The sequence below is a fragment of the Gouania willdenowi genome, chromosome 12 (assembly GCF_900634775.1).
Source record: "Gouania willdenowi chromosome 12, fGouWil2.1, whole genome shotgun sequence".
Classification (NCBI taxonomy): domain Eukaryota; kingdom Metazoa; phylum Chordata; class Actinopteri; order Blenniiformes; family Gobiesocidae; genus Gouania; species Gouania willdenowi.
Genome location: NC_041055.1, coordinates 22957881 through 22975906, shown reverse-complemented (window position 1 = coordinate 22975906; position 18026 = coordinate 22957881). Strand labels below are relative to the sequence as shown.

At 35.9% G+C, this 18026-nt stretch overlaps 1 protein-coding gene across 2 annotated transcripts in view; it reads right to left on the bottom strand.

Annotated features, from left to right (window-relative positions):
• Positions 1-11078: 11078 nt before the first annotated feature.
• Positions 11079-18026, bottom strand: part of ccbe1 (collagen and calcium binding EGF domains 1) — a 48855-nt gene continuing 41907 nt past the window's right edge. For both annotated transcript variants that reach the window (XM_028462943.1, XM_028462944.1), the window contains exons 10-11: positions 15503-15538; positions 11079-12608 (exon numbers count right to left, since the gene is read on the bottom strand). In XM_028462943.1, coding sequence (XP_028318744.1) covers positions 12348-12608; positions 15503-15538 — 297 coding nt within the window. In that variant the 3' untranslated portion in view covers positions 11079-12347. The remainder of the gene's footprint in view (positions 12609-15502; positions 15539-18026) is intronic.

The window sequence follows — 18026 nt, the reverse complement described above, 5'->3', positions numbered from 1 at the left end:
GTTGACAGTGACATACACAATGTATTCATAAGTGGAAGTGCCAGCTAGAGGACAATACTGTTGGAATTAGGGATGTGTATTGCCTTGCATCTGGCAATACGATTCATATCCCGATACATAGGTCACAATACGATATATCCCGATATTAAAGTATATGGCGATTATTGCGATTTTGACTTAAGAAACAACTAATCTGTAAATTTGTACACTTTCATGAGAACATTATGTGTGAAATATAGTTTATTGGCATATTTTACATTCAAAACATTGGCTTTAACATGCCATGTGCCAGCAACTTAAAATAAAAAAATAACAATCAATCAATCAATCAATCAATCAATCTTTATTTGTATAGCGCCAAATCATAACCAATGGTATCTCAAGGCACTTTACAGTAGAGCAGTCTTAAGGAAGGACTCTTCATTTTATGGATACACACATATGCATATATACGTATATACACATACATATGTATCCCACACCCAACACACAATCTGCCTGTGGCTTTTAAACCAACTTTGACTTTAGTACAACATGACTTTAATGCAACTTAACTGAGGTATATGCCGAGAAAAACAAATAAATGCAAAAAGTTGGTACTTTCTTTTTAGATGTTATTGAAAAAACACAAGCAGGTCAACATACCCAGGTTTCAGCACTTCTTTGTGCAGTTACAATGTCTCCTGCAGTGGAAAACACTTTCCTGGTTAAATAGAGGTAAAAAAAATAAAATAAATAAAACGTAATATCGAAATATATCGTCAAATCGATTTTTTTCTGTTTTTTTTTTTACCCCCGCCCAATATTTGTTCATAAATCTGCTCATATTTGACTCATTATAATGAAAATGAATTCATGACCCCTGCCATAAAGAAAGTGGCTTCACATCCATTTAATCCACCAAGCAGCCTATTTTTAATTATTGTTTATTTTATTGACTTTGTTAAACAACAAGATAATGTCCTTTTATTTGTTTTCAAGTGACACAGCCTTGATTCGTGATTGAATTTGTTTCTTTTGTCGAGCTGGGAGGTTGCTTTCCTTGGCTAATATTCCTTTCCGTGTGTTGTTACTTCTGTATTGTTTGCTGAAGCTCATTATGGTTACGTGTATTTACATAAAGTTTTGGGTTTGTCTAGCTCTGATTGGAATGTGGTTTGGCATTGGGAACTATTCATTTGGTTTGTTTGCTGGTGCTTGTAAGTCCGCCTGATTCAGTTTTTGTTGTTACATTAGTTGTTGCCATTAGGGAGGTTCGTGTTGGCTTCAGCAGCCTCTGAAAAACAACACATAGTAAATGATTGGTGGTGCTATTGTAGATTTTAGGTGCACATTTCTTTGTAAATTATATATATATATATATATATATATATATATATATATATAATTTAGAGATTTTTTTTAGGTAAATCAAACTCCCAACAAACTTAAAATAAATGTGGTTCTTAAAGTGTACCCCACTTTAAGAACCTAGGCATTACTACAATATTAAAAAAAAAAAAAGTATGATCACAACTGTTTTGTAAAATCCTGACAACTTCAAATAAAAAAAGTCTGAATCAGTGAAAATAAATTAGTGGCTTGTGCTCTTTAACAACATTTTATAAATAGATATAAAACCCTCAACGTCAGTGTTTCTCAAATGGGGGTACATGTACCACTTTGGGTACGCAATGGCATTACAGGGGGTACAAATAAAGGATCAGTCTTGGTCCCACAGCAGGCGTGTGATGACCGGAAATGATTAAACTATAGGTATCAATCGACTCAGGAGCCACTAAATCTGTGTTTTTCAACCTTGGGGTCGGGACCCCATGTGGGGTCGCCTGGAGTTTAAATGAGGTCACCTGAAATTTCTGAAAAATGAAAATAGATTTTTGACCTTTTTTTTTTAATTATTATTCGTTTTGTTTATAATTAAAACAACACACAATATTAAACAACTGTATTTCTATACTTTTAATTCGTGAAGTCTGAATCTAATTAAACTAAAATGCAGTAAAAATAAATAAATAAATAAATAAATAAATAAATAAATATCTGAGATCAAACATGATCAAAAACTAATTTTAGAAAGAAAAAAAAAGTCTTTGGGGTCGCCAGAAATTCTTGATATCAAAATGGGGTCACGATTCAAAAAAGATGGGGAACCACTGCACTAAATACTGTTTCTTTCCACTTACAAAATGAGATTGTTGTTTAAAATGTGTCCTACATAACAAGCAACACATGGCTCATATGTGTCACTGAGATGTCAGCCCCATCTCATGCTGTTCTGTTGCTGCTCGTGAGCCTGCAAAGGGTCCGTTGAAAGGTTCAGTGACGTGATGGTGCCAAACACTGCAGCTTTCAGTGTTGGTTGAAAGTCTCAGTGGGAGACGAGAGATGACACAATCATGTGCTAATCACTTTCTATTTACCTTCTCCAGCTTCCTCCTCACGCTTGTGGGGAAGCAGGATGACAGTGAGCGCCTGTCATTACGGGTTCAGGTAGTGAACGCCAGGACAAAACAAGCCATTGTTGTGACATTAATCTGGGGATTTTGGACTATTCTGACAAACTGATCAGCAAGTGGCAACAGCTGAGCGGCAAACATGTGATGACGTTCCTATACAAAGTAAACAGATGTAAATCATTTGCAAACATGTAGGGTTTGTCTGTTTTGGCAGGGCCTTTGAACTCCACTATCACATCAATGCTTAGTGCAGAGATGGGCAACTTTTGTCAAAGCAGGGCCACAAAAATGTGATTTTCTGATCAAGGGCCACATAATCACCATTCATGTCAGCATTTAGAATAATGAACGATCTGTGCATTAATACATTTATTTTCTTTTATAATTACATCAGTTTTTATTCTTGTTTTACTTAGTTTATTTTATTGTTTTGCTGTTTTTATTTATTCTGTACAGCACTTTGTGCCAGCTGCAGCTGCCTTAAAGGGCTCTATAAATAAAGTTGAGTTGAGTGTTGTCATTTCATGTTTTCTTTGGTGTCATTTATATTTTTTGAGGTAATTTTGAGTAATTTTACTCTTATTTTGTTGTTAATGTTGTTGTCTTGTTGTCATGTTGTGTGTTTTTAAAGTAATTTAGAATATTTTCATCTCATTTTGTGTGTGGGAGCCAATTTGTGTGTTTTGCTGTCATTTTGTTATTTTGGAGAATTCTTTTGTGTTCCTGTTTTCTGTTTTTTGTTGTCGTTTTTTGTTTGTGTTGCAATTTTGTGTGTTTTTGGAGTCGTTTCGTGTATTTATGTTGTCTAGTGTATATTTCTGTAATTTTGTATGCATTTACTTTGGGGACCGGTTAAAATTAGAGCGAAGGCCGCATGTGGCCCCCAGGCCACCTGTTGCCCATGTTTGGTTTTGGGTTAGTAGTTCACAGTATTTTTTTTTCATCTAGCAAGAGAAAATTGTGTGATGACTTCAGATGACTGTGGCTGTTTTCACCTCACTCTTTTGGCACTTGATACAATAACTAAAATATTTCAACAATTGAAGTGATTTGCATTGCTGCTTCACACCCAGAACATTAAGGGGTTTGCATGTTCTCCTATACTTAGATGCTTTCCAAGTAGTGTTTTATTTTCCTTAAGCCATAATTAAAAATTATTTTAAAAAAAACAAAACAAAACTTGGAAAACATGGAAAAAATGTACAGCAAATTTTGTTGCTTTACATTTTGAAGACAGCAAAGCTAAAAGCCAACACCAGGGCTGTGTTCGAAATCACATACTAACATACTACTCATACTAAGTCTGATGTCAAAATGAGTATTTAGTGCGTTCACATTAGATAGTATGAAAAAATTGAGCACATTAGGAATACCCAGATGTATGCTATATAGGGACACATTTGAAGTATGCACGACTCGGCACACTCGTCATACTCAACCGCAACATGATGCATTGCGAGCGTAATGTAAAATCATCCTGGGACAAGCTTCAGGCTAAAATTCAAAACATCCCCTTTTCAAATTAAAAGCATCTCTTCTTGTTTTCCATTATTATTTTTTTTCTTTTTTAACAATTTGTAAACAGGGCTTTTGTTTTGAAGTTAACTGGAAGTTTAGTAGGTAGCACAATGTCAGGTCTCTAAAAATCTACAAAATGTCAGCATGAAATGTGTTTCCGTGAGTTTTATGGATCAAAGATTAAAATTATTTTAGAACTTTCAAAGGTGGAGAATCAACAGAGATATTTAAAGTGTGCTTCAGGTTTTAGTCGCTGTCGGTTGGGAACGGTCATCATCGGTCATTATCATACTTATAGTATATAAGCCATTTCGATCACAGCCAGGTATTTCAGGGTCCGTCGCAATAAACAAAGCAATTGATCTTCTATATTATGCCGCTCAATTCCAATGACTTGTCAGCTGTCATGGTTACAGGTAATATGAAAGTTGTGTTTTGTCCCTGAAAAGCAACAGAATAAACTTTATTTTGCAGAACCAGGTGGTAAACTTTAGCTATTAAGATATGGTTATTATAGCCCAGTGTCACAAACTGCTCCTATAATGCAAACAAAGCACAGACTTTCAGGAAAAACTGCTTTCACACCCACTTCTACAAATTATTCAGTTAATTTGATCACATACTGTAAGTTTGTCATCATGACCAAAAGAGTAAAAATGGCTCCTTTCTGTCAAATTGGTTTAATTTCAAGGCGTCTTCTGTGAGCAATTTTAAGGGGACCACTATTACTCTTGGCTGACTTTTACAAATGATTACAATTGTGTGTCAATAAGATAGACAAACTCAAAGAGCAAAACTCTGACAGTGTCTTAAAAAACACCCCAACATAACAGGCCAAACATCAAAACGCCATATGGAAAGAGAAAACATGTAGCGTTATGAATGAAACGCTCCTCAAATAGTAGGTTTGCAGTGGATTTAGGGAGCAGAGAAAATAGAGGCCTCTGTCCTTTGTGTGAGGAAGTCCTCATTAGAGTTAAACCACACTCTTTGTCGGAAAATGTCGGATTTGAATGACAAAAAGAATTCTAATGGCTCCATTTAGAGGTAAACAATAGGAACCTGCAGGATGTTAATGGGTCACTGAAGCTGTGAATAGCCTATCACATCAGTCAGCACAAATATTTGGCCAGTGAATTATACAACGCTGTCATATAGTAATCCTGAACGTGACAGCACGAAGGCTTTGACTTCAGGTGCCATGAGCAGGGGTTTACTGCAAATGTTGTGTTCAGGATTATTTTTTTTTCTCCAATTATGCAATATTTCACCACAATGTCTTTATTTTGTAAAGTCAAAAAAAGTCTAGAGAGCAGCTGTAGGGGATCTAAAGTTGTTAGTATTTACCCATTAGGAGGAAAGAGAGAGTGGCCTGTGACCTCCTGCTGTAATACGAGGGCTTATTCAAATGAAGCGTGTTGCTTCATGGTGTTTATTCATTGCAGGGAAACACAAAAGCAACAAATTACATTCACTTTAGTTCGTGCTGATGACAGCCTGTTAGGGAAATATCCTATAGGGTTGAATCCATCGTTTCTTTGTGTGTAAATCTGTATTTCACAATAAAACAGAGATTCTTAGCTGGTGGAAAGGGACCCAAATAATGTTGGTAGTATACTGATATATCCTACTCAAGTAGAAGCATTGTTACTTGAAATTGTACTCAAATACAAGTACAAGTAAGTCATAAATAAACTGAAGTACAAGTAAAAAGTAGCTCAATAAAATAATACTCAAAGTAAAAGTTAGTAGTTACTTTCACCCCCACATTGTTGGTAATAAATCTTGCCACAGTTCCCTACAGTAAACATCTCATGTATAAACTTAACAAGGAAGAGAGCAAAACATACACATTTGGAGCTTAATTTATTTTCCACAAAGTAATCTGTATAAAATAAAGGGTTTGCCAAAATGTACAATTCTTTTTAAATAGAATAACACCAATAAATTCAATTCAAAATGTAAAAAAGAATTCTTAGACTCTAAGTATAGCTACATTTAAGAACTCCAAAATGGAGAAAATAACCGACATTCAATGCTGTTTTGGCGCTGTGCATTACGTTTAATCTGATTGGTCAGCTATGATGTGATGCATTTGATTGTTGTCATTTAAAAACAAAAAATATAATTTACTCAGTAATGGTTGGGTGTAGAAATGTAACTAATTACTTTAAAAAGTAAAACTTTTAGAAATATACTTAAAAAAGTACAAGTAGCCATAAAAGCAACTCAATTACAGTAACGTGAGTACTGTAATTGAGTAGTTGAGTAGTTTTAAGTGCTTTTACATGCCGCAAAGCATTATGTTTGTTTTAATAAGGAGAAAACATTTGAATTTCAGTTTAAATAAAGGTTTTTCTACTCAAACACTCAAGACACTAATTGTTGTGATTGATCGCATTGGTGGTGCATCCTCAAGTCAAACCATTACATAAAAACACTGCTTAAGCTTAAATTACCATCAACGGACCATGTTTCCCATTCACTCTTTGTTCTGCCACTTAAATCATGCTCCTGACAAAGGCAATAAAAGTCGATTTTAAATAGAATTTTGTTCATTAATACACACGACAGATGTATGGACAGATGTTTTTAGCTTAATTCAGCGCTTGTCGGCCACATATGAACAAAACAGAAGCACTAAAGCTCCCCCAGTCCCTCCATATTTCCTCAATTCAAGTCCAGTGTGGTCCATCCATGGGCAGGAGAGGCCACTTATTTTCCTCTAAGAACTTTGCCACATTCATTTGAAGAGGAAGCCTTTTCTCATTATTAACAGACACACTAAACGATGGGCCCCCAAACAATACAGAACAGATCCCATTATGTCCACAAGTGCTCACTGTTTCAGCAAACTCCACAAGCCCTCCAGCGTTCCCTCTTTTTTTTAGATACCTGCACACAAGTGAAAGATGTGGAGGACACAAAAGATATCCTCAACTTTCCTTTTCTCCCATTCGGTGTAAAAGGCCCATTTTAAAGCCTTTATTTGGCCAAAGCCTCTCATTAACTCTGCTCATGCTGCCTCCCTCGGCTTGCCATCGCTTAAGTACTGGCTGTTGTAAAAAAGCTACCAATTAGTTACTCATCAGCTCCAATTAGAGGAGACAAAGCCTGAGTAAAGATAACTCGATGAGAGGGAGAGGTGGAAGGCTGAGGACGGGCCCCTGTGGGTTTGTGTGTCCGTGCACAGGTGGGTGTGTGTGTGAATGTGTGTTTGTATGTGTGTGTGGAGCTGGCCGGCACAACAGAGTTTTTAATCATTGGAGAACTTGTGGCCCATTCAGTCTGACCCACAGCGGCACAGGGCCATTCACCCTGCAGGCTCCTCAGCGAGGCCCTTTTCTCAGGGCCAAGTGTTGTTATGCTGGGAAGACTGGCCCCCCAGGAGTCCCAGAAAGAGAGCTATTCAAGCCTCTCTACCTGTTTGTAGTACATAAAGCACTCAGGCCCAGGCAGATCTCTCATTATTGTCCTCTTCACTCTCAATACTTCCTTAAACTTAGGCCTCACCGAGAGCATGGCGGCTTTTTCCAGGGAGGGAAATAAGGGGATGTATGTTAAGGGGGTGCCTTTCGCCTCATTAGAATTGAATTTGCACTGTTTTGTAATTACGCTGAGGGGCAACAATGTGTTTATTTCCCCCAATAATCTTCACTGGATTTTTTGGGGCAGTTAATTTGCCGCCCACTCGAATGACTTAATTAATAAATCGGGTAACACTAATTTTCTCAATGCTGCCTTTCTTCGTTTGTCTCTACATGCATGTGTTCCCAACAGTACTAGGCAGCCGCTTCTAATAAAATTACCTCATTAGTGCTTTCATTGCAGCACAGTAACTCACTCATTCACTTGCTGTTAAACATTTTCTTTTGGGGAGGGGGGTTGGGAGTGTGTATGTTTCTATTCAGTGTAGCATCTTTTTTTTTTTTTTTTTTTGTGGAGGGGCTCTAAATAATGAGCAGGGAAACAGGGAGTTATAATTAGGAACAAGGGGCCACTTCAGCAAATATTAGACATCTTTTAATGCTCCACCAAAGATCAGTCATTAATTACTTCCAGCGCAGATCGAAAAGAAATAAATACCTTATTCTCGGAAGTGCTACTGTAGATATTCCGATGTTTATGCAATGCTATATTGACATTCTTCATGTATACGTATTTTTTTTTTTCCTGTCGTGTAATGTGTGGGATCTTTGAATGACCTTAGATCTGGATGTTCACAATGACCGAAGAAATAAACTAACTAACTAACTAACTATAGCATAGGTGAACTAATTTATAATAGATAATTAAACCGCAAACAGGCAGTTGAAATAAAAGGTTCAGAGTTTTTCCCACAAAAAAAAATATTGGATATAGTCATAATTGAAGCTGAATCTACTGTAAATACTTTCTTATTGACATTTTCAAAAAAGTGTCGCGAATTGTATTGTGGGATGTGGAGTCAAGCGTTTTTACTTTGTACCGTGATTTATGTTTTCACCGACTAAAAGTTGTGGCCAACCAATGACTCATGTTGTTTTTTTGTTTTTTTTTTCTCGGGTTTTCACTGAAAGATCCAAATCCAGCCGAAATTGAATGTTTTGCAGAGTGAGGTTAAGATCACGGGGAATACTGGGAATTTACAAAAATGGTGTCAAACAAATCACTGTTCCCCTTGTCTGGCTAAACACACAGTAAATCATGTTAATAATAAAGGAAAAACACTTCTATGCATCCGTTTACGAGATTCCACATCCCACAATGCATTGTGCGTCATTTTTCTCCTTTTCCCTTTCTTTTTGGAGTAAATAATTGACCTATTAATAATTAAGGGATACACCACAATTTTATCTGATAAAAAAAAATAAATTCTCAGAGCAATGCTGCTTTTCATATTTTTTAATAAAATGTACAGGAAGTTGTGCCCATAACCGGGAAGTGGTGGCCCAAGGAATAAAGTAAGAAGGTTTCATTATGGTTTTTTTTTCTTCTTCTTCTTTCTGTTCTTTAAACAGAAAAAAACAGTTGCACATTAATCCTTTTTTTTTTTTTTTTTTAAATAGAAAATAGCCAATTATTACAGAGACAGTTCAGTAAAAAAATGGGTTAAATGTGAAGCAAAAACTGCACCCATGCCAAACCAGTCTGCTTTTGTTCCAAGCACTGTGGGAAAGTGTCATTTATCTCTGCATAATGAAGACCTGGAATTTTATTTAAATATGACTTCAAATCCTAACAATATGCTTCACTTAATGACTGAGCACTAGTGTCAATCTAACTCTGAGTACTATTAGGATCAACTTAATAATGAAATGTATTATCAATAATCATGTAAAAAGTTATTGGTGAATAAGTCCACATTAACCGTATGTGCACACTTCAACCAAGTTTTATTCATAACTGTGTTTTGATTATGGTCACGTGCTCCACAGTGAGATAAACTGCTCACTAAACAATAAACTGTTGGTCATCATTCAAAAAGGTTACAGTCACAGTTTGTCTGAGATCTTACTGCCACCTAGTGGATTTACAGGATAACACACCCAGTTTAAAAAAAAAGAAAAAAAAAAGAAGAAAAGATTATTATTTGGTTATAATAGATAACGTTGAACATTCTATGAATCTGTATTTGTTTAACTTATAAATTGGTTGGGATAATTAGGTCTGGTCTAAACTAATTCCCCCCAATAATAATAATGTATTTTATTTTATATATGGCTTTATCATAGACACTCAAAGCACATTACAGAATTAGGGCATTATTCATTCACTCCACACTTAGTGGTGGTAAGCTACTATTGTAGCCACAGCTGTCCTGGGACAGACTGACGGAAGCGAGGCTGCCATAGTGAGCCATCGGCCTCTCCAACCACCACCAACACTCACTACATTAATACGAGGCAATGGCCACGGTTACATGATGTTCTTTTTTTTTTTACTTTGAATTCTGAAATAAATGGTTTTCTTAAATAAATAAAAAATATAGTAAATGATTACTCAGCACAGTTAATTACTTTTTATTTTTGTATATATCTATCATTTTATTGTAATCTTATTCACACTTCATTTTCTTTAATTATTTTATGAATATGAAGTATTTAACCATTTATAGTCTTAAAAATAAATACTAATAATGATGAACTGATTATTGTATTGTATATAGTGTGCTTTCTTTCTTAGTCAATAGAACAAATGAGATAAGTTTCCCTGGGTCTGTTTGAAACTGGTCAGTGTGTTTTCAGTGTTTAGGAACTTGAGGATGAGACCAAACTGTTTTCCACAGATCATATGTGCGAATGCGATCAATAGTAGTTCTGAGTCTGACTGTGAGTCAAAGGTCAAAAACTAAAGCTGAAACAACAATCTGATTCAGATGAAGTTTGCTCAGCGCCTGAAGCTCAGCTGGAAGTCTCATTCTCACTCCAAACAGGTTGAAAAAGGCAGAAGTTTTCCAGACACAACCTATCATGATACCAAGATTATGTATCCTTTTGACATTATTGTGAATGTGATTTATTTGTAAAGGGGAAAAAACCTTTTCAGTAATGAATCACAAACATACAGGGCCAGCTTTAGGATTTTAAACCCCGCACCCTCATGGCAGAAAAAAAAAAAAACTATTTTTATTCATTCAAGTCTATACACATTATTATTTATTTTAAATATTAAGACTAAACGATGCAATTCTGCGACAACAAACTATTACAAAAAAAAAACAAAAAAAAAACCAACCTATTTTAAAATTTAAAATAATGCACTATAATACAATGCAAATGTCTCAAGAGAAAAAAAAAATGGTGCAAAAACCAAAAGCAATGCAAAACAGTGCAATTAAAAGTTAAAATAAGATATAAAAGTTTCAGTACAAGGACATTTCTACTTTCCTGTTTGGTTTTATTAGTCAGTAACACAAATCTTAAAACCAAAGAACACAATGTGCAAACAACGCAATAGACTTATATAGAACAAGAAATAAAATAAATATGGGCAGAAAACTAGCAGGTCTAGTTACAGATTTGTAGTATTAATATTCAATTAAGAGAAAACATGTACAGTGATTGTGTTTCACGTTTATACCTTTTTTAAAATTATTTAAATAATTAATATTAAAATGGGCGGACTCGGCGGCCGCCTGTGTTGCCTGTCGGGAAGGCCGTCCCTGCATAAACAGTATAGAGTAACAGCAAATCCAACTTTTTTTGCTTTGCTTTGAACTGTTGGATATATCGCCACCTGGTGAACAATTGAATAAAATTCAGTTGAACTGAATAAAACTGAACAATGAATGAAATTCAGTGGTCATTCATGCGTCCATAGAAATATACATATTTATTTAAAATAAATAAATAAATATACAAAATAGGTATATGTAGCATCACATCACATGAGATACTTTAACAGCTTCCTAAGGAGATATTAAATAAGGTAAAAGGTAATTTAAACAAGCGGTTTGTTGTACATTGTATGGAAACAATGAGGTTTAATTTCAAATATGTCAGCATTACATGATAAATCAGGAAGGTCCATGCCCTTTTTTTTCCACCTTTGTTATTTTATAATAGTGTGTAATTAGTTATGTCAGCAGAGTTAAGTATATGTCTTTTGGACAGTTATTTATTATATAGTCCAATGCTAAATTGATTAAAAGATAAATAATTAAAACAGCTGAGTATTACAGTATGGCGAAGTTTTACTCATACTGTGAATTTCTCAGTGTCAGTAAACCTTCAGTCAAATCAAAACTGTGGCTTTTATTTTCTTTAACGCACCTCGATAACCACTGCCAGTTAAATAAATTCCTTCCATACATTATTGATTAAACTTTAGCATGATTGAGTTTTACAAACCATTAAAGTTGTTCAAGTGTCCGTTAGTTGTATTGTGGTACACCTCCTCTGCAGCATCTGCTGATAACACAAGTTTCCACACGTCAAAAGGTTCTTGCAAATATACAAGTTAAAAGTTGGTTGACTTAAGTAAACAAATACACAAGTTTAGTCACGTTCGACTGACATAATCCACGTTTTAGGGTGAATAATAAGTACCACAAACCAGTTTACATCGTTCATCATGGTTTGGACTCAGCGTAGCTCATTTCCTCTCCTGAAACTTTCATGATGAGGAATTAATATGGTGCCCCAAAGCAAGGAGAGAAAAACGCATCCATGACAGACTTGTTTATTATGATGTGACGGTAATATGTGTAGAAAAAATGTCATTTATTAACATGCGTCAGCACGGTCTGCTCTTTTTGTTCAGTAAAATCGACACAAACACAAAACCATACAAAAATAGACTTCTCTGATCACGTCATACATTACTTTCCTTAAATAAAAGCAAAGGAGTTTTATTTACACCTAACCTAAAAACAACTCTGAAACAAACACTTCAGTCTGTTCTCTCTCGTGTGAGTTTCCTCTTCCTGTTTCTCTTCATTCGTCCACCTGTTGGAGGTGGAAGCATCTCGTCTCCTTCACCTGAACCCAAAACATCGGCGTCATGGCTGTCCCTCCAGCTGTCGGGGGCCTCGGGGAAGTCCAGCTCTGTAGAGTGGATCTGCCGACCGTACACTTTACTCTGCAGGTCTGCGATGTCGTTGCGCAGGTCGGCCATTAAAAGGAGCAGGAAATCAAAGGAGCCGGGAGGACCCTGAAGGATTGAGCGTTCATTTTTATCAATGAAATACTGAAGAGTTAAAGCATATGACAATTATCTGTGTCTGGGTCAATTACAATCACATCTTCAATTATTCATGCTCAATTACAACTCATTTACGTTGACTGGCAGTTTATCCCATTACAATTACAATAATTTTCCCCTGAAAGTCAACTACAATTACTTTCTCAATTACTACTAAACACAATTACTGATCCTTTAATACAGTGATTCTCAACTGGTGGGTCGGGACCCAAAAGTGGGTCGTGGGCCTGTACTGGGTGGGTCGCAGAAAGCTGGCCAAAAGTAATACTTAATGCCTGTCATGTTGGACTTGTCTTTTATTTTGAAAGGAACTTTTCTTTTGACAGGTATGCTGTGAAAAGCATGTTGCACAGCAAAATATATAGATTTATGTTTTTAAAAAGATTAGATATGCACGTTTTCAACAGCTATCTTTGAAAGAAAACTAAATTTGGTTAGTGGAATTCTAAGGGTGAGACGAGTTGAGAACCCCTGCTTTAATAAATAATCCCCATACAATGTGAACTTACTCTTGTGTTAGCTATCTGTTAGCATGTGTTAGCATATCTTAAATCAGCTGTAAAATGCACTAAAAAATATTATCTATTAGGGTTGGCGTCAATTATAATTGTAATCTCGTAATTGATAATCGCAATTATGGCGTAACTATAATTGTTATTTTAAAAATGTGCCTCGTAATTGTAATTAAATTGTAATTGAGTTTAGATAATTGTCTTTGTAATTGCTACGAAAATTCAATGACAATTGTCAATTACAATTTAATGTAAAACTGGGGAACCATTTATTTATTTATTTATTCAGTTTATTTCCGACATGGTTACATTCACTTTTTTTTTTTTTTTTTTTTTTTTTCCTTTTTTTGTACATGCCGAAAAAGGAGACGAGAGAAGCAGTTTGCTTATCCGGGTCCCGTCCCCTGTTTTACCATCGCAAATTTACATGGGTTTACATGTCTCTCTGGTCAAACATTCTTGATTTCTTCTGAACGTCCATCTGTAGTCAGTGTTGTCCTCTCTATCTTTTTTTGTGTTGGCCTTGTTCCCTGCCAGACGTTGTTAGCATTCCTCCAGTTCAAGAATAGTTCCTCTTTCGAAGGTGTTTGGAAGGTTTTTCCCTTTTCATCCACAATGTCACCTTGTTTTGTCTCTACATCAAGGGTAATCCAGCTGTTGTTAGTTCCATTGGCAGTGTTGTATCCTCCACTGTCTGATGATGGGATCAGATCCAACTTGTATAAACACATCACTACATCCCAGTTCACAAGCAAAGCAGTATTTTAATGTAATATATCTTAGTTCATAAGCGTGTTTCTAACTGCTGTTATTAGTTTTATTGGCAGTGTTGTATTTTCCACTGTTAGATTTAACTTGTATAAACACATTATTATATCCCAGCTCATAAGCAAGGCAGTAATTTCATTGTATAAAAAAAAACGTGTTTCTAACTGCATATGACAATAAACACTTTGAATTTAAATTTAATGTAATCCTTAATCACCCCACCACCTAGCAATTGAAATGAATAAATGACAGACCTTTTTTACTCTTGGTTTTACATTTAAATCGGTCTCCGTAAAATAATCACAGTCTGAGTTTTGTTTCCAGTGTTTATATAGATCTGGGTCCATATCCATGATTACCATCAGTTGTGTTGTTGTTTAGGTGGATCCTTCGTATTTTCCCAAGTTGTCCATCGTTTTGATGAGAACTGGTTTTCCGTCCTCTTCTTCCAGGATGTAAATCCTGCAGTTTTTTGACCAAGTCTTCATAATCTTTCCTTCTTTTTTTATTTGGCGTGCCTTCCATGCAATGCTTGCATTTTGTTTCGTCAGGTTTTCATTGATGTACACCTTCGTTCCCTTGAGTTTATTTCTTTGCTTGAGTATTTCTCCTTTGAATTTTATATTCGTGAAGGTTATTTTTACAGCTCTGGTATCATTTCTCTTTGGCAGGAGATGGCAGGAGTTGATGTTGTCAGGGTTCAGGACAATGTCCTTCGACTTCAGGAAGTCAATGACCTGTTGTTCAATCGATTTTGTTTCTTCGTCACTCCTGGGTTTTATCTTTAGGCCTGTGATGATGACATCTTTCTCTCTTTCCTTTTGTTCCAGCTGTTCAACCCTCGCGTTCAACAATTTTATCTCTTCAGCATTTCTTTCATTCTTTTCTTTCAGTACCTTTGTTTCGCTTTGTAGTCTTTCCAGTGAGTTTTCCAGCGTCTTTTCCAACGACTTTATCTCGGCAGATAGGTTTTGTAGACCCTCGCGTATGATCTCCTTGACCTCTTCCAAACCCGAATTGGGTTCTGAAGGGCCTCCCTGCGGTTTTTTCACCATTTTCCTTCAGTCTTGGGCCCAGTTTTTCAGGCTGTTCAGGCTGTTCAGCTGTAGCCAGCTGTAGCCAAGGTCGTGTTATCGGAGCAAACGAAAACACGTCTGCTGTCTCCAAAGACCAGAGAATTGTGATGAGACCAGAGAATTGTGATGTGTTACAGTTGTTACAGTGTTACTGTAACAACTGTAACAACATATAATTGATGTAACATGGTTCCCCAGTTCTGCATTTAATTAAATTATAAATACCATATTTTTTATAGAATGTTAATGCCATTTACAATTAGAAAGTTAATTATCTGAACTTAATTACAATTCAATTTTGATTACAACATATTTTTCAATTACAGCTACAATTATAATTATGTCGTAATTGTAATTAATGACCAATTACTTCATTACAATTATAATTGACCCCAACACTGCTGGTGATAGTGACGGTGGTGTTATTGCTGGTGAAATGTTATAAAAATGTGACGCATCAGTACAGATAGTATAGATTTAATCTTACGGGTGGTCCAACAGGCCCAGGAGCTCCTCTGTCCCCCTGAGGAAACAAAGCAAATGTTTGCTTAACATACATTACGCTAATGATTAAAAAAAGCACATCATTGACACTTTAAAGCTTCTGATGGAACAGAGAACAGGATGAAAGTGACCACAAAAACCCCATGTATTTAAAAAAAAAAAAAAAAAAAAATAAGTGTTTTGAAATGAAATTTTGTCTCCACTCAGTTTTCCATACCAGGTGTTGTAATTAGTGTGTCTAACCCAGGGGTCTGCAACCTTCAGCTCTGGAGCCTCATGTGGCTCTTTTACTCCTTTGCAATGGCTCCCTATATATAGCTTTCAAAAATATTGGAATAAATAATTGTTTTCTTACAGAAGGTATCAATGATTAATGATTTTGACACCAAATAAAATCACGGTATAACAACTTATCAACCTGAAAATAAATCATTGTGTAATAACTCGACCTTCCTACTTCACTACTTTTTGTAGCCCTTCAAATACTTTATCTAAAAAAAAAAAAATTCTTTACATAACATCTGATACTGTATAGAATTGTATACACTGTTGTCTTCATTAAAAAGGTATTTTTTCAGCTCCGAAAGGACTTTAATCCAGGTGAGACGAGGCAAAATGGCTCTTTTGAGAGTAAACCGATGTCTTGGACTGAGGCAGCAGTGGAGAAAATCGATAAAACTGAGTGTTTTTTCTTAAAACATAGTTAGGTCTGGTTAAATCATTATTACCTGGGCAGAAACTGCCCTTCGAGTAAAAACCCTGCCATGTTGGCCGGCTCTGTGTGAATCAGACTGTGAAACACTGGTCTGTCTCTCACATTAACAAACCTCGAGGGTTCAGAGAGCCATGTTCACGACTCCCTGGTGTCTGGAGATCATCATCATGAGCTGTGGCAAAGAGATTTCTACTTATGGTCTTTTATTCTAGCTATTAAACAACATCAGTCTATATAAACCTCTATACAAGACCAGGCCTGTTGAGTGTCAGGCTTCAGTAGGTTGATATACCGTAGATTAACACCCAGTAGCACACACGCATTGATCTGACTCCTGAGGCTGGTGGTTAGGGCCAGGGTCAGGGTCACATCGGGGCTGAGATTGTTTTGGCAGATGGTTTGGATTTGTAACTCAGAGAGACAGATTACCATCACCCTTCAGTCGATCTGCACAAACACCCCAGCTGTGCTGCAGGAGCACTGACGAACTCGGGAAGACGCACCTAAGTCGACCCACAGGTTCAATCTACAAGCTAGAACAGCTTAAATGACATCAAGAAACAGTATAGCACCATTATTCATCATTATCAGGGTCACATGGTGTGTATTAGTGCTGTATTACTCTGTGTTTACACTTTGTACTCTGCAATATTAATATATCTATGTATATATATATATATATATGTATATGTGTGTGTGTGTATTTCTGTATATACTTCGGCAATAGTTCACATTTCGTTCCGTGCAATATTTACACTTTTATATTTCTGCAATAGTTTATTTCATACTGTGCAATACTTATTTTATATTTCTGCAATAGCTTTACATTTCAAACTGTGCAAATATTTATTTTTATATTATGCAGCATCTATTCAGAATTTACTACGCTGCCACCTGTAAATAACTCCTACCATACTTAGCCCATCACACCTTAATTAGAGTTACTATTTATATTCTTCTTCTGTTGTTTTTCTTTTTAGCTGTGTGCACTTTAAGGTGAAGCCAAATATTCTCGTTGTACAATTGTATCATGACAATAAAGGCATTCTGATTCTGACAACTATTATTATTATTTTTATAACTAATGGAGACATTTTCTGTTTTCACCGGCCAAATATCAGCAGTTTAGACTAAAGCTGTGTTAGAAAAGGCACACTCTGTAAGACACACTACAAACTCAATGAGTACATACTGTCTACTATATACTATAAGTATGGTGAGGAGGATTAGGATAATGACCGTTCCCACTGAGGTATACAGTACTTCCAAGTTTCCCAAGATGCATTTCGAACCCTCAATAACAAAAACCTGAAGCTACATATTTCTGTTGATTCGTCACCTTTGAAAGTTCTGAAAATCCAAGTGACCAAGTAGAATATCAACATGTGATCATTTGATCCATAAAACTAGTGGAAAACACATTTAATGCTGACCTGACTAAACTTCTGGTTAACTTCAAAACTAGAGCCCTATTTACAAAAAGAGTAAAATTATTTTAATTTAAACAGTGTACCCACTGTGCATACTTATATAGTATACATCTGGGTGTTTCTCACATACTCAATCTTTTTGGACTATCTAATGTGAACACACTACATACTCATTTTGACGTCAGACTTAGTATGAGTAGTACGTTAGTATGCCATTTCGAACACAGCCTAAATCTCACTTAATCCTGACATTAGCATTAGCATAAAGAAAACTTACCCCACTCACTTCACCACTGACCTGCTGTACTTGTAACAAACGAGGGTCAAATCCACAGGAAGTAGGCTCTTTTCACTTCGCTGCT